General features: G+C 43.9%; 1 protein-coding gene across 1 annotated transcript in view; it reads left to right on the forward strand.

Moving 5' to 3' along the window:
- LOC126092868 (testis-specific serine/threonine-protein kinase 4-like) overlaps window positions 1-21,749 on the forward strand; it is a 121,398-nt gene that overhangs the window by 39,620 nt on the left and 60,029 nt on the right. Inside the window, exon 4 of the mRNA XM_049908599.1 lies at window positions 10,527-10,676. Within this exon, the coding sequence (XP_049764556.1) occupies window positions 10,527-10,676 (150 nt within the window). The remainder of the gene's footprint in view (window positions 1-10,526; window positions 10,677-21,749) is intronic.

Raw genomic sequence — 21,749 nt, forward strand, 5'->3', positions numbered from 1 at the left:
TGCGGTCCTCTCAGCGTCAAGAAAACGTTTTCTTTTAAGCCAGTTTGAACTTTTGAAAAGAGCCAGAAGTCGTATGGTGCCAAATCTGGTGAGTAAGGTGGATGAGGACAGACAGCAAGACGTTTTCCTACCAAAAACTCGTGAATCAAAAGCAGGGTGTGGGATTGTGTCATTTTTCTGATCTCTTTCTACGTGCATAGTTTCGCAAACGTTGCAGTAGGCCCTAGCAAAATTCGGCGTCTACAGCTGTTCCCCTTGGAACGAACTCTGATTGCACTACATCCTCAACGTCGAAAAAAATAATGCGCAGGGATCCGGTATTCGATTTTGACTGAAGTGCCTTTTTTAGGGCGAGAAGTTTCACTGGTTTTGCATTGGAAACTCTGAATTTTCGTCTCATTGTCATCCCCATAGCCACAAGCTATATCTCCAGTTACAATTTTGGACATGAAGTCACGATCTGAATGAAGACGAACCGTACCAGCTGACACACGAGTTTCCTTCTCTTCATCACTTAAAAGCCTGGGAACAAATTTTGCACTCACTCATCTCGTTTGCAAATTATCGGTTAGGATGCTTTGCATGGACCATTATGAGATTCTAAGTTCTTCGGTATGCTCCCGAATAGTTATCAGCCTGTTTGAATGAACAGTTTTTGTCACTTTTTGCACGTTTCCTTCTGTTTTCAATGGTTAATGGAAGTCTGGAAAGTTGCTCGTCTTCTACCGACTCATTTCCGCTTTTAAATCGCTCTCTGACCAGTACTGAAATTACAACAGTATGACCAAACACCAGTTTCAACATTTTCTGAGTTTGTTTGTCACTTTTCTGCAGCTTGAAACAGAATTTAATGTTCATACTTCGTTCGAAATTTATGAAGCGCGACAGACACTTTAAACTCAACCTCACTCCAGCGTCTCTGGACGCTGACTGAAAAGTCAGAAAGTGTCGCATTTGAAGCTGACTGTCTCAGTGGATCACGCTATCGGATAAATTAAATCAAATGGCTATAGCCTCAGCAGTTGCTGCTAAAAAGACTCATTCACCGTATATTTTTATCACAACACGTATAATTACCACAGCTGACAAAAACTCAATCTGCTGATAACATTTTTACAAATATGCGCTCATAAAGCCACATATTTCACAGTTAAAATTAATAGCAGCACTTGTAATCCTTGTACGTTCAGTAAATTGGAGAAATTACATTCGCGAAGTAACTTACACATCACCTACTCTGTTATTCTCTGCTTTGCACACATATTCGTGATTATTTAAGATGATGCTATACAGCGTGTAACTCAGATTTTAATCGTGCGTAACACGAACTGTACCATACAATTTCTCGTGCGCGAATGGTAGTCAGCATGAATCACTTCACACGGCGTGTACTTTTGGTGGGAGCCGAAGATGCACAAAGTACTTCTTCTGAATATCGTTGTTCTAATAAAGTTCATGGAAGTTGTTATTAAATTGTCACCTGAACTGCTTGGATGATAGCTTATATTGAGAGCTGGTATTTAGCACGATAGTCAATAAGATCTCAATTATACTTTTAAGATATAAGTAAATGAAAATTAGAGATTTGGCACCTGGCTGCTGTAGTAATTGCCAACAAGTTCGTCGTCCTGCTAACTGGTGCAGTTTCTCATGGGACTCGTGTCCACTATACCACCTGTTATTTGCTCTCACTCTGTCTTTCATGTCATTCATCAGCTATTGTGATCTCAGCCTCAGTACGAAGTGAACTTTGAAGTTGGATTTTAGGTCTTCTAAAGCCAGAAATGTCACATTGTTAAGCCTTTGTTCTCGTCTCAGCCTCAGTATGAAGTGAACTTTGGAGTTGGATTTTAGGTCTTCTAAAGCCAGAAATGTCACAGTGTTAAGCCTTTGTTCTCGTCTCAGCCTCAGTATGAAGTGAACTTTGGAGTTGGATTTTAGGTCTTCTAAAGCCAGAAATGTCACAGTGTTAAGCCTTTGTTCTCGTCTCAGCCTCAGTATGAAGTGAACTTTGGAGTTGGATTTTAGGTCTTCTAAAGCCAGAAATGTCACAGTGTTAAGCCTTTGTTCTCGTCTCAGCCTCAGTATGAAGTGAACTTTGGAGTTGGATTTTAGGTCTTCTAAAGCCAGAAATGTCACAGTGTTAAGCCTTTGTTCTTGTCTCAGCCTCAGTATGAAGTGAACTTTGGAGTTGGATTTTAGGTCTTCTAAAGCCAGAAATGTCACAGTGTTAAGCCTTTGTTCTTGTCTCAGCCTCAGTATGAAGTGAACTTTGGAGTTGGATTTTAGGTCTTCTAAAGCCATAAATGTCACAGTGTTAAGCCTTTGTTCTTGTCTCAGCCTCAGTATGAAGTGAACTTTGGAGTTGGATTTTAGGTCTTCTAAAGCCAGAAATGTCACAGTGTTAAGCCTTTGTTCTCGTCTCAGCCTCAGTATGAAGTGAACTTTGGAGTTGGATTTTAGGTCTTCTAAAGCCAGAAATGTCACAGTGTTAAGCCTTTGTTCTCGTCTCAGCCTCAGTATGAAGTGAACTGTGGAGTTGGATTTTAGGTCTTCTAAAGCCAGAAATGTCACAGTGTTAAGCCTTTGTTCTTGTCTCAGCCTCAGTATGAAGTGAACTTTGGAGTTGGATTTTAGGTCTTCTAAAGCCAGAAATGTCACAGTGTTAAGCCTTTGTTCTCGTCTCAGCCTCAGTATGAAGTGAACTTTGGAGTTGGATTTTAGGTCTTCTAAAGCCAGAAATGTCACAGTGTTAAGCCTTTGTTCTCGTCTCAGCCTCAGTATGAAGTGAACTTTGGAGTTGGATTTTAGGTCTTCTAAAGCCAGAAATGTCACAGTGTTAAGCCTTTGTTCTCGTCTCAGTCTCAGTATGAAGTGAACTTTGGAGTTGGATTTTAGGTCTTCTAAAGCCAGAAATGTCACAGTGTTAAGCCTTTGTTCTCGTCTCAGCCTCAGTATGAAGTGAACTTTGGAGTTGGATTTTAGGTCTTCTAAAGCCAGAAATGTCACAGTGTTAAGCCTTTGTTCTCGTCTCAGCCTCAGTATGAAGTGAACTTTGGAGTTGGATTTTAGGTCTTCTAAAGCCAGAAATGTCACAGTGTTAAGCCTTTGTTCTCGTCTCAGCCTCAGTATGAAGTGAACTTTGGAGTTGGATTTTAGGTCTTCTAAAGCCATAAATGTCACAGTGTTAAGCCTTTGTTCTCGTCTCAGCCTCAGTATGAAGTGAACTTTGGAGTTGGATTTTAGGTCTTCTAAAGCCAGAAATGTCACAGTGTTAAGCCTTTGTTCTTGTCTCAGCCTCAGTATGAAGTGAACTTTGGAGTTGGTTTTTTGATCTTCTAAAGCCAGAAATGTCACAGTGTTTAGCCTTTGTTCTCGTTTTCGACCTCATGTTAACACGTAGTGAGCGGTATCTGTTTCTTAGTCAACCATCCATAAATTCAAGTGACTCGGAAGCAATCTCTCTTTCTCTCTCTCTCACTAGTAAGATCATACTTCAGAGTCGTGTAACTTTCTTTCTGATTATATTTGTACGACGATGTTCTGATGGTCTGTTAGTTTAACCCGATATATAAGTAGTAATTTTATGCACATTGCTTACTCAAACATTATAACCGTTATTCGCGAATTTCACCGTATGTACCGTGTCTCCACATGCGAATCATTAAGATTTACTTCATAAAAAAGTAATTATATTTTCATCTGTAAGAGCGATGTAAATGTGAGCGGTAGAGAAGGCGTCATCGAGAACTTTTGCTTCCACCAGACAATCTGTGGCCAAATGTGACAAACGTTTTTGTCTTCCACAAACTGGGTCTATGGCACACAACTTATTACACTTTGAGTCACTCTAATACGAGGGTTTTAGTCTATGTTTTAACGTAAATCTCGTCTGTGTTTCTTTCAAGTAACCTCCTCCCTTTGCGTAAAGTTTACCATCTCCGAAACTTAACCCTATGGAACGTCTCTTTTCCGTCGTCCCAGGGCAACGAGACCATTTGGGATTCGTGCCAAGCATTTGCTCGAGTCCCTTGGTGTGGAGCGTGTGGCACCCCAACTCCAGGGTTTTACGCGCCTGCCTCCCTGGTTGCTCCAGAGGCCCAGCGTCCTTTTAGACTTGTCAGAGTACCGGAGGTGCTGCACTCCTGCGTTTGTTTTTACCTCCTTATTTTACGATATTTTAAATCAGCATCCCGACCACGTACCAGTATTTACGGATGGCTCTAAACAGGGGGACTCTGTTGGTTGTGCTTCTGTTTTCCCTGATCGAGTCGTCAAGTTACGGCTTCCTTCGGCGTTTACCATCTTCGATGCCGAATTGTTTGCGATCTTGCGGGCATTGGAGCAGATGAGATGTGCTCCCAGTCTTAAGTTTCTCATCTGTTCTGACTCCCTGAGTGCCCTTCAGACCATGCAACACTTGTACCCAGCGGATACGGTCGTCCAGAACATCCAATGATGCCCTACTCCACCTGCAACGGCAGGGGAAGGAGGTTTCTTTCTGCTGGGTGCCGGGACACGTGGGTATTGGGGAAACGAACTGCCGGATGTGGCTGCCAAAGATGCATGTTCCCTCCCTCACGTTGTTGAATGTGCCGTCCCCCTCCACGCTGTTACCTCCCTTTTGCGTTTTCGTGTAATGCGTCAATGGGAAGAGGAGTGGCTGGCAGTCGGTGAAAATAAGCTGCGTCTGGTCAAGGCCACCACGCGGCCATGGCGTACGTCCTACCAGTCATGCAGGCGGGATGAGGTTCTCCTCACTCGCCTCCGCTTCGGGCACAGTCCCTTAACGCACGGTTTTTTACTCCGGCGGGAGGACCCCCCAATCTGCAGTGCTTGCGGCGTCCAGATTACTGTCCGCCACATTTTACTTGACTGTCCTTTATTCTCTGATCAGAGGGCGGTGGTTTCCTTGCCACCGGATTTGCCCTCTATTTTGCAAGACAACGCAACGACTGTGGTTAAGGTCTTACGGTTTTGTGTCCTGTCCAACTTGTTGCCTCAGATTTTAGGGAGAGGATTTTAATGTGCTGCTCGGTGACTGGCTCACCCAGGTTTTAGGTAAGAGGTCCGCCAGTCACTATTACCTACTTGTTTCACTTCGATTTCTGTTCTCTTTTCGTTGTGTTTCCTTTCCTTTTTTAGTGCGTTTCTTCTCCTCTTGTTTTGCCTCTATATGTGAGGATTTGGAACTGCGTCAGGTATGTGTCTTTTAGCTGTTCTCCTTGTTCGCTGTCCGTTTTCGTCCCTTAACCGCATGTGTTCCTGTTTCTATGCGTTTGGGCGCTGATGACCACGCTGTTTAGCGCCCGAAAAACTAAAACCACACACACACACAATAATAGTCAGATTGTGCTGTTAATGGGTCATGTTCAGTGTCCTTTCCCCAGAAAGGAATTCCATAGCTAAGAATTGAGTATGCATATAATTAGTATGTAACCAAAAGTCATTGGCTGGTACATGCTGATGACAGGACGTTAAGGGCACAACTTGCTGACGACATTCTCTTTGCACGTATCTCACATCACTTCAACTGAGAATCTCAATGACTATAATATTACTGTCATCATCAAACACAAATTTTTACCCATGATTAACACTAATGGAAAAATCATTGTTATATTTAGGAACAGTAGTGGGACCTAATATGCTACCCTGGGGAACTCATGTTTTAAGATATTTTGGTTCTGATAAGTGTTTTAGTGTAGGTTTAGACTTACTTGATGTAGATGCTATCTCTACCCTTTGTGCTCTATGCATTAGGTTTGATAGGAACCAGTCATTATCCATGCATTTCATTCCTAATGATTGTAATGTATATAGTAGAATCTTTTGGCCAATAGAAACAAAAGCCTTAGAAAGACCTAAAATATGCCTGTGACACACTTATCTCTGTCACAGCATCAAGTACTACTTTTTTAAATCCAACTACGGATGATTCTGCACTTCACCACTTCGGAAATAAAATTGCGATTCACATAAAATGTTGGCCGGCCGGAGTGGCCGTGCGGTTCTAGGCGCTACAGTCTGGAGCCGAGCGACCGCTACGGTCGCACGTTCGAATCCTGCCTCGGGAATGGATGTGTGTGATGTCCTTAGGTTAGTTAGGTTTAATTAGTTCTAAGTTCTAGGCGACTGATGACCTCAGAAGTTAAGTCGCATAGTGCTCAGAGCCATTTGAACATAAAATGTTGCGTTTATTCAAGTAATACAGTAATCTGTACTTCATATATGATTCTATTATGCTTGAAATGGCTGCAACTGAAATGGGCTGGTAGTTTTCAGAGTCTTCTGCATTACCGCTGTTTAGCAGAAGTACAGCTCTTTTTTTTTTTTTTACTCATCAGTCTTCTGACTGGTTTGATGCAGCCCGCCACGAATTCCTCTCCTGTGCTAAACTCTTCATCTCAGAGTAGCACTTGCAACCTACGTTACGTCTTCAATTATTTGCTGGATGTATTCCAGTCTCTGTCTTCCGCTACAGTTTTTGCCCTCTACAGCTACCTCTGGTACCATGGAAGTCATTTCCTCATGTCTTAACAGATGTCCTATCATCCTATCCCTTCTCCTTTTCAGTGTTTTCCACACAGTCCCTTCCTCTCCGATTCTGCACAGAACCTCCTCATTCCTCCTATATTTTAGAAATGTCCCTATGTGAATGATTCATTTATTATCTTTCCTATGGGTGCTTGAGTACTCTGTGTGTATTGCTTTGGCACGGAAATTGATAATTCATTTAACCTACTGAGTTTTATTTTTTACAGTTTTGCTGACATGCTCTGTGGTCAGTAGCAACATCATTGTACTTATTGCATAAATATTTACGTATGATATTTTTTTTCTGGGAATTTTTTGTTGTAATTTCTGTACAATACTTGAAAATTCTCATTCATATAGTTTCTGATAAAAACGCATGGTCCTCTAGTTTTGAAGTAGTCCTACAGTAAGAGTCTGTCTTATCGTACAACGATAATACTATTTGTTGGATTTCTGCGCATCTACACCGTTTGTCACTGACACAAATTATGTGCAGTTCAGACGTTCAAACTCTACTTCAAACTACCGTTGTTTATTTTTTATTGATTGAATGTATTGAAGAAGAATTGTTAAGTCTTTGAAACGTCTCATGTTACTTTTTCTGATAGTTGTTGTTCAAATGGTTCAAATGGCTCTGAGCACTAAGGGACTTAACAGCTGTGGTTATCAGTCCCCTAGAACTTAGAACTACTTAAACCTAACTAACCTAAGGACATCACACACATCCATGCCTGAGGCAGGATTCGAACCTACGACCGTAGCGGTCGCGCAGTTCCGGACTGCGCGCCTAGAATCGCGAGACCACCGCGGAGTTGTTGTTCTATATCCTATATGACATGTAGTATATGCATCATTTGGTGTGTTACGTTCTATTTTATGAGTGATTATTTCAGAATTTTTTAGACTGCTTGAGATGCTCTTTAGGCAGTGGATGCTTTTGTTGGGATTTTTGCTGCACAAACAGCTCTGTTCCTGTCAGGGAAAAAGGTCTAGACTGAAGTTATTACGTTTGGCCAAAAAGAATTAACATGACGTTAAAAACAACATTTTCTGCCAAGGAATAAAACTGTATAATAAATTGCCCACGGAGACTAAAAAGATTACCAAAAAGAACTTACTTAAAAAGGAAGTAAAATGTAATAGGTAGGCAACACATTCTGTACTGCGATGGATTACTTAGGTAAGACACTGTAAGAGTATGGTAAAAAAATGGAAAACAAATAAGAAATAATAACGATACTAAAACATATACCATTTCACAAACCGCTTTCACTTTAAGTCTTTTCCTCAATGTTTCGTTTTCTCAAATTTGTGCAATGCATGATACTAAGCGCGTGTAGTGTTACATTATGAAACAATTGTGTATAGTGTCTGCAGTGACTGGGAGTGAGAAAGGAATGAACAGTGTAGCGCTAGTCTTTTACATATTAAATAAGGCATTTGTAAAACAGTATTGTACACCATGGATAAACCGAATGAGGAAACACTGTTTTCAACAGACTGGCCTTGCATTAGGGAGAGTGGGGGTTCCAATCTTCATACCGTTATCCTGATTTAGATTTTCCGTGGTTTCCCTAAATTACTTCAGGCAAATACCGGGGTAGTTCCTACTGTAATGTATAAGGCCTGTTCCATCGTTGTCAGACTAGACTTGTAAGTATGTAAATGCCTATATCCAGGGTGAATACGTGACGATGTTAATAACTTCGACGAATGATGGAAAAGAGGAAATGCATCAATTTGAGATAAGGGACTCTGGTGCAGAAATCACCGAGACGAAAATTATAAGCGAAATTCGTTCCGGTGACCTCTGACAGTGGGTAAGTGTACCGGTACTGTTATTCCTATGGTTGAAGGTAAGCAGCTTTCAGATTTGGTAACATGGACCAAAACAAGGAAAAAATCTATAGTAAACATGAGCTCTGAAATCCATACCTTAAAAGATATGAGCACTCGTCCAGTAGAAGAGTTGTGTTTCACTGTAGCGAAGATAAACAAGAGATCATAGCCCTTAGGTATGGATTATAGAGTCCATGTTTATTAGACATTTTACTTGTTTTGACCCATATTACCACCTTTAAAAGTTGCCTACCTTACAACCTCAGCAACAACAGTACCCGCACATGTATTCGACTGTAAGAGGTTGTTGTTGTAGTCTTCAGTTCAAAGACTGGCTTAATGCAGCTCTACATGCTACTCTATCACGCACAAGCCTCTTCGTCTCCGAATAATTACTGCAATCTACATACTTGTAAATCTGCTTACTGTATTCGTCTCTTGGTCTCCCTCTACGATTTGCATCTCCCCCCCCCCCCCCACATACTCACACACTTTCCTACAATACTAAATCGGTGTTTCCTTGCTGTCTCAGAATGTGTGCTATCAACCAGTCCCTTCTTTAGTCAAGTAGCGTCACAAATTTCTTGACTTCCCAGTTCCATTCAGTATTTCCTCATTAGTTTCCTGATCCTCCCATCTAATCTTGAGCATTATTTTGTAGCACCATTGACGACTAGTTCCTTCTGAGGAGTCCCCGCCCGGAGATCCGAATGGGGGCCTAGTTTACCTCCGGAATGTTTTACCCACGAGGATGATTCAGACGATTCAAATGACTCTGAGCACTATGGGACTTAGCATCTAAGGTCATCAGTCCCCTAGAACTTAGAACTACTTAAACCTAACTAACCTAAGGAAATCACACACATCCATGCCCGAGGCAGGATTCGAACCTGCGACCGTAGCGGTCGCGCGGTTCCAGATTGAAGCGCCTAGAACCGCTCGGCCACACAGGCCGGCCCAAGAGGATGCCATCATCATTTAATCGTACAGTAGAGGTAGATGCCCTTGTGAAAAGTTACGGACCTAGTTTCCCCTTGCTTTCAGCCGTTCGAAGTACCAGCACAGCAAGCCCGTTTTGGTTGATGTTCCAAGGCCAGATCAGTCAACCATCCAGACTGTTACTTCTGCAACTACTGAACAGGTTGTTGCCCCTTTCAGGTAGCCCGCCGTGGTTGCCGAGCGGTTCTAGGCGCTTCAGGCCGGAACCGCGCGACTGCTACGGTCGCAGGTTCGAATCCTGCCTGGGGCACGGATGTGTGTGTTGTCCTTAGGTTAGTTAGGTTTAAATAGTTCTAAGTTCTAGGGGACTGATGACCTCAGATGTTAAGTCCTTTAGTGCTCAGAACCATTTGAACCCTCTTCAGATACCACACGTTTGTCTGGCCTCTCAAAAGATACACTCCGTAGCGGTTGCATCTACGGTACGGCTATCGGTATCACTGAGGCACGCAAACCACCAAATCGGCGGCTTGGTCCATGGTTCATGAGCTCAGACCAATTTTCGCTTATTACTTCCGATTTGTTTGTTGCCGGTCTAGGACCCCTAACCTGAAACTGATACATTTGCCCTCCTCCATCATCTACTTATTTATTTAATCGTATGGCTAGGGCACGCGGTCGGGAAGACCGTTCGGCGGGTGCCGGTATTTCAATTTGACGCCACTTCGGCTACCTGCAGTCGATGAGGGTGATAGGATTATGATGAGGACAACACAACACGCAGTCCCTGCGCGGAGAAAATTCCTCGATCCAGCAGGGAATCGAACCCGGGCCCATAGGATTGACAATCCGCCACGCTCACCATTCAGCTACCGGGGGCGGACTCCATCATCCATGAAAGTTTGTGATATCGATCCGGAATGACCTTGAATGTGAATTACATTATTTTTGCTGTTCTCATATTTTAATAGTAATAAATGACCAGTGATCTATCGTTGAATATAACTACTAACACCGGTACTACGATTACTACTATGCACACAGCATGACTTACATGTCCTGCTATACGAAACGATATTCCATTTTTGGAAGGGAGCCAAACTAAAACTTACTGAGTGCGTTGTCTCACAAACTGCGCCACCTCGCTTGGATTTAGTGCGCCTTGTGGACGCTAGTGCAAGATGTCGTCATGAGAACTCTGGTACCTGCAGGATCTACATCGTGATGGAGTTCGCGCCGAACGGCAGTCTGCTGGACGTGATCCAGAAGGACGGACACATCGACGAGGTGCGCAGCCGCCACTGGTTCGGGCAGCTGGTTGACGTCGTCTCCTACATCCACAGCAAGCGCGTTGTCCACAGGTCGGTCCGCCGCTCCGCCACGGCTTTCCACGGCGATCATCGTGTTACTCGGGCCAATATGGAAACTAACGTTTGTTCAGTAAAAGTGGTTTATTTTTGAGCTTTTTGGTATGCTGAATCCCAGTATGTTACGAGTAAACCGTGTCACTCAACATCTTTAACAGTTGACACTCAACATTTAAAGGGCTGCATTTTTAGCTATTGTACGACGGTCACTCCAAAAAAATGCACACTTTTTTTTAAAATCCAAGTTTTATTCTACATGTTTGAAAGTTTTACAGTGTGTAGATGCATCCTTTAAGAACAATATTTTCATTTCTTCACATAATTTCCACCCATCTCAACTGCCTTACGCCTTCTTCGAACCAGAGCCTCTATACCCGCAAGGTAAAATTCTAGACCAACCTGTTGGAGCCACTGTTCGGCAGGGTGCACAAGGGAGTCATCATCTTCAAACCTTGTTCCACGAAGAGAGCAGCGAATTGACGCATGGTACAGGGAATGGCAATTGAATCTCAATGTAGAAAAATGTAATGTGCTGCGAATACATAGAAAGAAAGATCCTTTATCATTTAGCTACAATGTAGTAGGTCACCAACTGGAAACAGTTAATTCCATAAATTATCTGGGAGTAGGCATTAGGAGTGATTTAAAATGGAATGATCATATAAAGTTGATCGTTGCTAAAGCAGATGCCAGACTGAGATTCATTGGAAGAATCCTAAGGAAATGCAATCCGAAAACAAAAGGAAGTAGGTTACAGAACACTTGTTTGCCCATTGCTTGAATACTGTGAAACGTCCCCTTAGAAAAATTATACATGACTGTGCTTAAACTGACACACAATATTTTTTTAGCGCAACGCAATCTGACTTTCAATAATCCCTACAAAAGAATGGCCCTGACTAACATTAACCTATACCTTTCACAAATCACTTACCTCACAAAAATCTTCGTTACTCGAACTACTGCAATACAGCGAGCGCCACTACTGCCAGCTAAATAAAAGATTCAAACTACAGAAGGCACTAACTACTGATAGGCATAGTTAGAAAATGAAAGATTTTGATAGAGAACGAACAATGTATTTACCTTAATAGTGTTCAAAAGTCATAATATACATAGCAGTTCATGACATCCAGTCTTACAAATTTCAAAACTCCGCAATTTTCTCTCCCCACATCCACCACTGTTGGCGGCTCACCTCCAACTGCGCAACGCTACGCGCTGTTCACATCCAGCTGCCCAACACTACAATGGCAGACAACAATGCAAACTAGCCACAGACTGCACACAGCACAGCCAGTGATTTTCATACAGAGCGCTACGTAACGTTGCCAATAAGAAAACATGAACAGCCTACTTACAATTGCTCAGCAGTGTGGCATCCGTTCCTGATACGGTTGATAGAAGAGATAGACAAGATCCAACGGAGAGCAGCACGCTTCGTTACAGGATCATTTAGTAATCGCGAAAGCGTTACGGAGATGATAGAAAAACTCCGGTGGAAGACTCTGCAGGAGAGACGCTCAGTAGCTCGGTACAGGCTTTTGTTGAAGTTTCGGGAACATACTTTCACCGAGGAGTCAAGCAGTATATTGCTCCCTCCTACGTATATCTCGCGAAGAGACCATGAGGATAAAATCAGAGAGATTAGAGCCCACACAGAGGCATACCGACAATCCTTCTTTCCACGAACAGTACGAGACTGGAATAGAAGGGAGAGCCGGTAGAGGTACTCAAGGTACCCTCCGCCACACACCGTCAGGTGGCTTGCCGAAAATGGATGTAGATGTAGATGTAGAGTCTTTCAGTTTCCCAAAGAGATGATATTCACATGGAGCCAGGTCAGGAGTGTAAGGCGGGTGTTTCAGTGTTGTCCATCCGAGTTTTGTGATCGCTTCCATGGTTTTTTGACTGACAACGTGGCCGTGCATTGTCGTGCAACAGCAAAACATCCTGCTTTTGCCGATGTGGCCGAACACGACTCAGTCGAGCTTGAAGTTGCTTTAGTGTCGTCACATATGCATCAGAATTTATGGTGGTTCCACTTGGCATAATGTCGACAAGCAGAGAGTCCTTCGGAATCGAAAAACACCGTAGCCATAACTTTTACAGCAGAAGGTGCGGTTTTGAATGTTTTTTTCTTGGGTGAATTTGTATGATGCCACTGCGTTGATTGCCTCTTCCTCTCTGGTGAAAATTGATGGAGCCATGTTTCATCACCTGTCACAATTCATCCAAGAAATTCATCTCCACCATTCTCGTACTGTTCCAAACGTTCGGTGCATACCGTTTTTCTTGTTTCTTTGTGAGCCACTGTCAACATCCTGGGAACCCACCTGGCACAAACCTTTTTTAACGGCAACACTTTCAGTATTCTGCAAACACTTCCTTCCCCTATCCCAACGTAGCGTGACAATTCGTTCACTGTGATGCATCTGTCAGCAGTCACCAATCCGTTAACTCTCTGCACATCGTCTGGAGTGTGTGCAGTGCGAGGCCTGCCGCTGCGAGGACAATCCTCAATATTTCCGTGACAGATTTCATCACGTAACCTGCTTGCCCACCGACTAACTGTACGGCGATCGACAGCAGCATCTCCATACACCTTTTTCAACCTCTTGTGGATGTTTCCCACTGTCTCGTTTTCACAGCACAGGAATTCTATGACAGCACGTTGCTTCTGACGAACGTCAGGTGTAGCAGCCACCTTGAAGACATGCTGTGACGGCGCCACTCACGGGAACAGGTTGAACTAAGTTTGAAAACAAGCGGAAAGGATGCATAAAAATAGTGTGCAGTTCTTTTGGAGTGACTCTCGTATATATAACGGGCAGTTAAATGTAAACCGAACAACTGCCGACAACGGGACTATGGAGTGGTTCCGTTCAAAAGTAAAGACGATACGCGTTAAGACATTTATACCATAGGGAGACGATTCTTACATCGTAGAACGCGGTCTGCCGCTGCGAAATCCACAACGGCACCCCTTATTGCACTTCCTCGTCCGACTGAAAGCGACGTCCACGCATGTCTCTCTCCATGTCGGCAAAGATGTGAAAATCACGCGTCGAAGAACTTGGCTTGTACAGACGAGGTTGCAGTGTTCCCCAACCAAGTCGCTGAAGCGTAATCTCCGTCCGATTGCCAGTGTGGGAGCGGGCCTTATCGTGCTGTCCATCCGACAACATTCCTGGGCGTTTTGACATAAGGCGCGTCGCAGTTTCTGCAAAGTGTCTTCATAGTGCTGCTCGTTGATTGTGGTTCCATGCTCGAGGAACTCGACGAGCAGAGGGCCCCTGCAGTCGAAGAATGAGGTCATCAAGACGTTACCGGCACTTTTGTGAACAACTGTGGCTTTCCGTGACGGAGGAGATGTAGAATATTTCCACTGGCGACTTTACCGTTTGTCCTTGAGCTGTCGGACTGAATCATCGTGTTGCACTATAACGCTCGTCCCCACACTACCAACCGGTCGAAGGCTATGCTTCAGCGATTTGGTTGGGGAACACTGGAACGCCCTTCCGTGGGGCCCGGCTCTTACACCGTGTGATTTTCACATCCTTGGCGACCTGAAGAAAGACAGGAGTGGATTTCAGTTTCAGTCTGACGAAAAGGCGTAAGAGTGGATTGCGGTTGTGTATCTGTTAGCGGCTGACCGCGTTCTACGGAGCAGGGATTGATCGTTTCATCTCCCAGTGAGATAAATGTCTTAATGCTCGCGGTGGTTTCTTTGGAATGGAACTATTCGATGGTTCTGTTGTGGCGGATGTTTGGTTTTCATTTGACTGCCCCTCACATTTCAAAAACTATATTAATTAATAATAATAATAATACTTCCGTATGTCGATGGAAGTGTTGCATTGGTTAGTACACAATAACAAAACCTGGCAGTGGTGTGGCCTGGAATTCTAACGCAAATGGTGTGTGGGGCGTAGTACAGCCTGTCTACTTTATTACATATTTTGAATATTTTAACGCTGAAATTAACTGTTTAATCAAATATGACTTATTGCTATTGATTATTATTATTGCATATTACAATATACAGTGACAGTAATGAAGCTGAATGTTATTTATTAGTTATTAATCACATACCAGTCACAACTATTGAGTCATACGCTTCTAATTTCGCATTCAAAGTAACATATTCACTGACAGAGAGAAGTGTCTTACAGTTACTAACGAAGACGTCAAGAACGTCTCTAATTGGAGCCCATGTTTCTACTTCCTTCCTGGCTGCTCAAGTATGCCGGTCACCAAAAGTAGAACGGCTCAAGAGTAATCTGAGTCTTTGGGGGGTCATAGTAGCCCAAATGTCCTTACTCCACTTCCATGAAATGGCCAAAGATATTCCAAATTCAACCAACTGGCCTTGCTTGTGGGTTGCTGCAGAATACAGGAGCCCACTGCCATCATTTAGAGCTTCGTTATAAATTTTAGTGTGTTTCCTTGTCAATACATCTCTCTCTGACTCCCTATCCGCTTATTTGTAAGCAATTTCATCAATGATATCAGAAAACATAAAAAATTGCAACACTTTATTGGTGTAGCACAATGTTTGGCACCAACAGCGACTCTTGGAAGAGGGGTAATCATGTACGACCTTGATCTAACATTATGTCGTGAAAATTATTTTCTCCATTTATTCATTCCATATTTTCCACGTAATAACTATCACTGACTTCACCTCTATCGTTTTCATCTTCTTCCTGCCCTGAAGATGTGTCTTGATCGTTGTCAATAACTGTATCCTCTTCATCTCCATCATCGGAAGCAACTGACGTCTCATCAAGTACGTGATCAATCAATACTAGGACTTTGTCCCCTTCTGGTTCATAACAATCCATATATAACAATATTTACTATTAATTATACGATCAGAGCCGGCCGTTGTGGCCGAGCGGTTCTACGCACTTCAATCTGGAACCGCGCGACCGCTACGGTCGCAGCTTCGAATCCTGCCTCGGGCATGGATGTGTGTGATGTCCTTAGGTTAGTTAGGTTTAAGTAGTTCTAAGTTCTAGGGGACTGATGACCTCAGATGTTAAGTCCCATAGTGCTCAGAGCCATTTTTTTGTACGATCAGATATCATATCTTATGCAAAATTGACAGAAACGTGCATGAAACAACTTACTTGCTTTTTTCTTCTTGTGGGACGAGAATGGTGTGTAGGGGCTTTACAGGACAGATGCTCATTTCAAAAGCATCTCACTAAGTTCTGTTCTCAACTAAAGTTACAAAAACACACTTGTGCCACTCTGCTGACATCTCGTAGCAAGTACCTGGACTATAAAGCAGTGGGACGTGTCACCTAGCAATTAACTATAGAAAATCGTCATAAGGGGTGTACCACACCCCTACACACTATTGCCGGGTTAACAGCGTGCTAGTCAACCTTCACAACGTAACACGGAAGCGATCCTCGGCGGCATGAATTCTACGTGTCTTGGTAGATTTTCGCAGGTATGCAGCATCAGATAACGTTGCTTATGTCAATCAATCACTTACCGTAAATTACTGACAGGTGGGTTTTTAAGGGCCGGTTGCTACAAAAATGATAATTTTCTTCGTAACCCAAGATGCGGCCTGTTCGTTGTTTAATAAAGAGACAGCTGAGGGTACGAGGTGCATTCAAGTTCTAAGGCCTCCGATTTTTTTTCTCCGGACGGGAAAGAGATAGAAACATGCGCATTGTTTTAAAATGAAGCCGCGTTCATTGTCAATACGTCCCAGAGATGGCAGCACCGTACGGCAGATGGAATTTTACTGCCAGCGGCGAGAATGAGAACTGTTTTAAATACTTAAAGGGGCGACCTTTTCCTTACTTGAACAGCGTGCAGTCATTCAATTTCTGAATTTGCGTGGTGTGAAAGCAATTACATTCATCGACAGTTGAAGGAGACATGTGGTGATGGAGTTATGGATGTGTCGAAAGTGCGTTCATGGGTGCGACAGTTTAATGAAGGCAGAGCATCGTGTGACAACAAACCGAAACAACCTCGGGCTCGCACAAGCCGGTCTGACGACATGATCGAGAAAGTGGAGAGAATTGTTTTGGGGGATCACCGAATGACTGTTGAACAGATCGCCTCCAGAGTTGGCATTTCTGTGGGTTCTGTGCACACAATCCTGCATGACGACCTGAAAATGCGAAAAGTGTCATGCAGGTGGGTGCCACGAATGCTGACAGACGACCACATGGCTGCCCGTGTGGCATGTTGCCAAGTAATGTTGACGCACAACGACAGCATGAATGGTACTTCCTTTTCGTCGGTTGTGACAATGGATGAGATGTGGATGCCATTTTTCAATCCAGAAACAAAGCGCCAGTCAGCTCAATGAAAGCACACAGATTCACCGCCACCAAAAAAATTTCGGGTAACCGCCAGTGCTGAAAAAATGATGGTATCCATGTTCTGGGACAGCGAGGGCGTAATCCTTACCCATTGCGTTCCAAAGGGTACTACGGTAACAGGTGCATCCTACGAAAATGTTTTGAAGAGCAAATTCCTTCCTGCACTGCAACAAAAACGTCCAGGAAGGGCTGCGCGTGTGCTGTTTCACCAAGACAACGCACCCGCACATCGAGCTAACGTTACGCAACAGTTTCTTCGTGATAACAACTTTGAAGTGAGTCCTCATGCTCCATACTCACCTGACCTGGGTCCTAGTGACTTTTGGCTTTTTCCAACAATGAAAGACACTCTCCGTGGCCGCACATCACCAGCCGTGCTGCTATTGCCTCAGCGATTTTCCAGTGGTCAAAACAGACTCCTAAAGAAGCCATCGCCGCTGCCATGGAATCATGGCGACAGCGTTGTGAAAAATGTGTACGTCTGCAGGGCGATTACGTCGAGAAGTAACGCCAGTTTCATCGATTTTGGGTGAGTAGTTAATTAGAAAAAAAATCGGAGGTCTTAGAACTTGAATGCACCTCGTATAACCAGGGTCCACAAAGAGTGAAATTATGTGGTTAATCGTACGGAAAATGCGTTACAGAAAGCACCATTAAGTGTCGCTGGACACGACTGTTGTATTGTACTGTATGGAATTGGGGACCTAGAAACGACGGAGAGGCTTCGTCCCCGCCGTAGCCCGCAGTGGTACACAAGCCCACAACAGGCTACAGCAGTCCACTCACCCCACCGCCGCCCCACACCGAACCCAGGGTTATTGTGCGGCGGTTCGGCCCCCAGTGGACCTCCCCTCCCCTCCCCCCCCCCCCCCTCCCTGCCGGGAACGTCTCACACTCTCACACTAGACGAGCGTAACCCCAATGTTTCCGTGGTAGAGGAGTAATTATGGTGTTCGCGTACCTGGAGAAAGTGTTTGCGCAGCAATCTCCGACATAGTGTAACTGAGGAGGAATAAGGGGAACCAGCCCGCATTCGCCGAGGCAGATGGAAGACTGTCTTAAAAACCATCCACAGACTGGCCGTCACACCGGACCTCGACGCTAATCCGCCGGGCGGATTTGTTCTGTGGACCGGCATCAGCAGTGCGTTAGACCGAACGGCTAACCGGGCGGGCAGACACCACTATTAGTCGTGCAACCTGTATTTGGCCACCACAGAGGAGATCCGACGGCCGGGCTATACTGCGACGGGTGTCAGGGATTCCCCCTCGAGGACGGCTTCAGATAAAAAAGAATTGAATTGTATTGTCAGTTTTTCATATTCTGTTTTACAGGATCTGATGTGCGGAAACTATTCAGCGTCGGGCCATATTTGATTGATATTGCCTCTGAATAACTGTTCGACAGTTAGGGATAAGAATGGCATTAAGTATGTGTTGAATTAAAGAATGTAAGTCGTGTTCCACTTACAATTTGTAACTTGTAACAATTTGATAGGCTTTTGCTTAAGTGTCTTTAGTATCATATAAGTGCTGTGGAAATTCACGTCTAGGAATTAAAGTTTATTTATGATCTAACCTCAATACTCGGAAGTGACAGTTTATTTATTCAATGGCCGAGAGATTGCTTTTTGAATAGGAAAGACTCCACTGTTTGTGTGCATCTAGCTATCGCCCAGTTACGTCCCAGATTGGTTCCATGTGACTCAGGTAACGCAATTTTGATGGCCAGTACATCAAGGTGAGTTCACTGTCACACCCATGAAAGCACTGTAACACGATTGTGGCCTTATGACATGGACAGTTATCCTGTTGGAAGATGCCATGTCTTCACATCAAGCATTAAGGGTTGCCAGTGCTCCGCAATAATGTTCAAGTAGTCGACGGCTCTCACGGTGTCTTCGATTAGTACCACAGAAGAACAGGTGAATATCCGTCACAACGTCATACTTCCCTCACCTGCCTGGGTCGTGACGCAGTGTACGCTTCGAGCAGCCGTTCTCGTGTGTGAAGGCGTATTCTGATACTACCATCGACCGGACGTAACAAGAAACGTTATTCGTCCTCCTAGACGAGACGTTTCCACTGATAAATAGTCCAACCTGGATGACCCCTTTACCCACTGCAGTAGTAAATAACAATGTCGTTGCATTGACTTGGGAACGAGTAGAAGTCGCTGCTGCTGAGCCCTATGTTCAAGAATATGCGCTGAACGGTGGTTTCCGAAACACTTATGACTGCACCAGTATTACACTTTCTCGCCAGATCTGCGCAGATTGCCACCTGTCCTGCTGTAAAGAACGCACGTTCTGTGGTGCGGCATAGGAGTCGAATGGCTTCTCTCTTTCCCTCGGTTTCACCGTACTTGAATCACCTTCCATAGATGATCGCGACAGCAGCACGTGAGCAGTCGACCAGCTTCGCTGTTTCCAAGATGCTCCTGCCCAAGCACCAGACCATAAAGATCTATCCTTTGTTCAGGTCGCTTATATCAGAGGATTTCCTTGCCATATTGTCACTAGAATGATTTGCCATTCGTCTCTGCTCCGAATTCCATCTTCGCCGCTTCCGAGGTGCGTCTCCCGTGAGCCGGCCGCGGTGGCCGAGCGGTTCTAGGCGATTAAGTCCGGAACCGCGCTGCTGCTACGGTCGCAGGTTCGAATCCTGCCTGGGGCATGGATGTGTGTGATGTCCTTAGGTTTATTAGGTTTAACTAGTTCTAAGTTCTAGGGGACTGATGACCTCAGGTGTTAAGTCCCATAGCGCTTAGAGCCATTTGAACCATTTTCGTCTCCCTTGCATTGGACCATAATAATCTCTCCTTTTAAAAGTCGCTCGACCCTACAATCACTAGAATGATTCCTTAGTCGCATCTGCTCCTCTTATGTAGTTTCGTTTCCACGTTACTTGCTCAGAACGTCACAATGCGGTACTCAGTCTCGCGGTGCGCGGTAGTCATAGTGTTCGGTCTCATCAGTATTAACTACTGTGAACAGCTCTTCGATTCTTCTTACTTCTGTCCAAGAACCATTTCGATGCGAATAAAGTGTTAATACGATATTCTACATTTATTAGCGAAACAGGTTGGTAAACCTGTACCCAAAGAAGAAGAACGAGGCGGCTGCTGTGACCGTGCGGTTCTAGGCGCTTTATTCCAGAACCGTGCTGCTGCTACGGTCGCAAGTTCGAATCCTGCCTCGGGCATGCATGTGTGTGATGTCCTTAGGTTAGTTAGGTTCAAATGGTTCTAAGTCTAGGGGACTGACGACCTCAGATACTAAGTCCCATAATGCTTAGAGCCATTTGAACGATTTGAAGAAGAACGTTCCAAGTATCCGTGCAAGAGGTTTCCTCATTTGTCAGATGTGAGACAGAGAGAATGCGTGTTTGTTCGACCTGACATTTGAAAATTGATATTCAGTTCCAACTTTAAATAAGTAAAATATGATGAATGGATTTCATTTAAGGCGTTTGTTACTAAATTCGAAGGTAAAAAGAGGGAGTGCATTATATCTGTGTTGTAGCATATGTGCTGGAAAAATTCAAGACGTTGGGTTACATGACAAGTCTTAAGATGTAGTTTCTGAACAGCTGTCTTTATTTATTCCCTGAAACTACGGTTGATGTCAGTGACGTACAAGGTGAGCGCTCTATCAAGACCTGAAAGTAAAGGAAATCTGGTATACGGACCGTTCAAATACCAATATGATGGAAAACACGTGTTGGTCACTTTATCGATACGCACAAAAGGCAACTCTTCGAAGATAAAGCTGTATTAGATCCTTTACTAGGTGACCAAAGGAAAATATAAGCCACAGAACATTTAACTTCTACGTAATCTACTTCTAAAACCTTTGTTCACGTTAAAAAGTTAAATTATATTTTTGTTCACTTTTCTATATTAGAACGAAGTGAAATAGTAACACAACTGTACGTGATACAAACAGGTCGTATTGAGATCCAACAGTAGCGGAAATCAACAAGTTCTCATATCTGGGCTACGACATTACTATACATCTCGTCGTCATGTTATTGCTACAAAAACTTCGCTGTGTGTGTGTGGAATTGTCAAGAACTTTCGGAGTTGGGGATACAAGACATTTCTGAAACTCTACAAAGTTATGTTAATGCCAAACATGCTGTATAGAAAGGCTTTTGGAGTAAGACAGATAAGAAGAAAGCACAGAAAAGAGATTTCTCAGGAGGTTTTGCGTCACAAGACAAGAAGACAAGTCAGGCCATCAGAAAGGAACTCGAGATATAAGGGGCAGTCAAATGAAAACGAGCAGATGGGGAGAAAGCAAGTAAAATGTTTATTGTCTCAAAAGTAATCGCCATTACTGTTAACATATTTACACCGTTGTGAGACAAAACGGTCAGTGTCTTCATGGAGGCATATTTGCGGTTGCCTGCGGTAACATGTTGTACTCAGACATGCATCTCTTCATCCGAGGCAAATCGACGACCAGAATGTGGAAATCGCATGGGGAGACATTGGGAATGTATGGCGAATGTGTATAGGCTACCCAGCGGGACTTCTGCAGCGTAGCCCTTACACATCCTCTACACAGTCTCTCTCTCTCGCCATGCGATTTCCATATTATTGCTTTCCTGAAGAAAGACATTCGTGGCCGTAGATTTGTTTCGGACGAAGAGGTGCACCCTTGGATACGGTCACGGTTCCATAGGCAAACACAAACATTACTTCAGGA

This window comes from Schistocerca cancellata, chromosome 7 (assembly GCF_023864275.1).
Source record: "Schistocerca cancellata isolate TAMUIC-IGC-003103 chromosome 7, iqSchCanc2.1, whole genome shotgun sequence".
In the NCBI taxonomy this organism is placed as follows: Eukaryota; Metazoa; Arthropoda; class Insecta; order Orthoptera; family Acrididae; genus Schistocerca; species Schistocerca cancellata.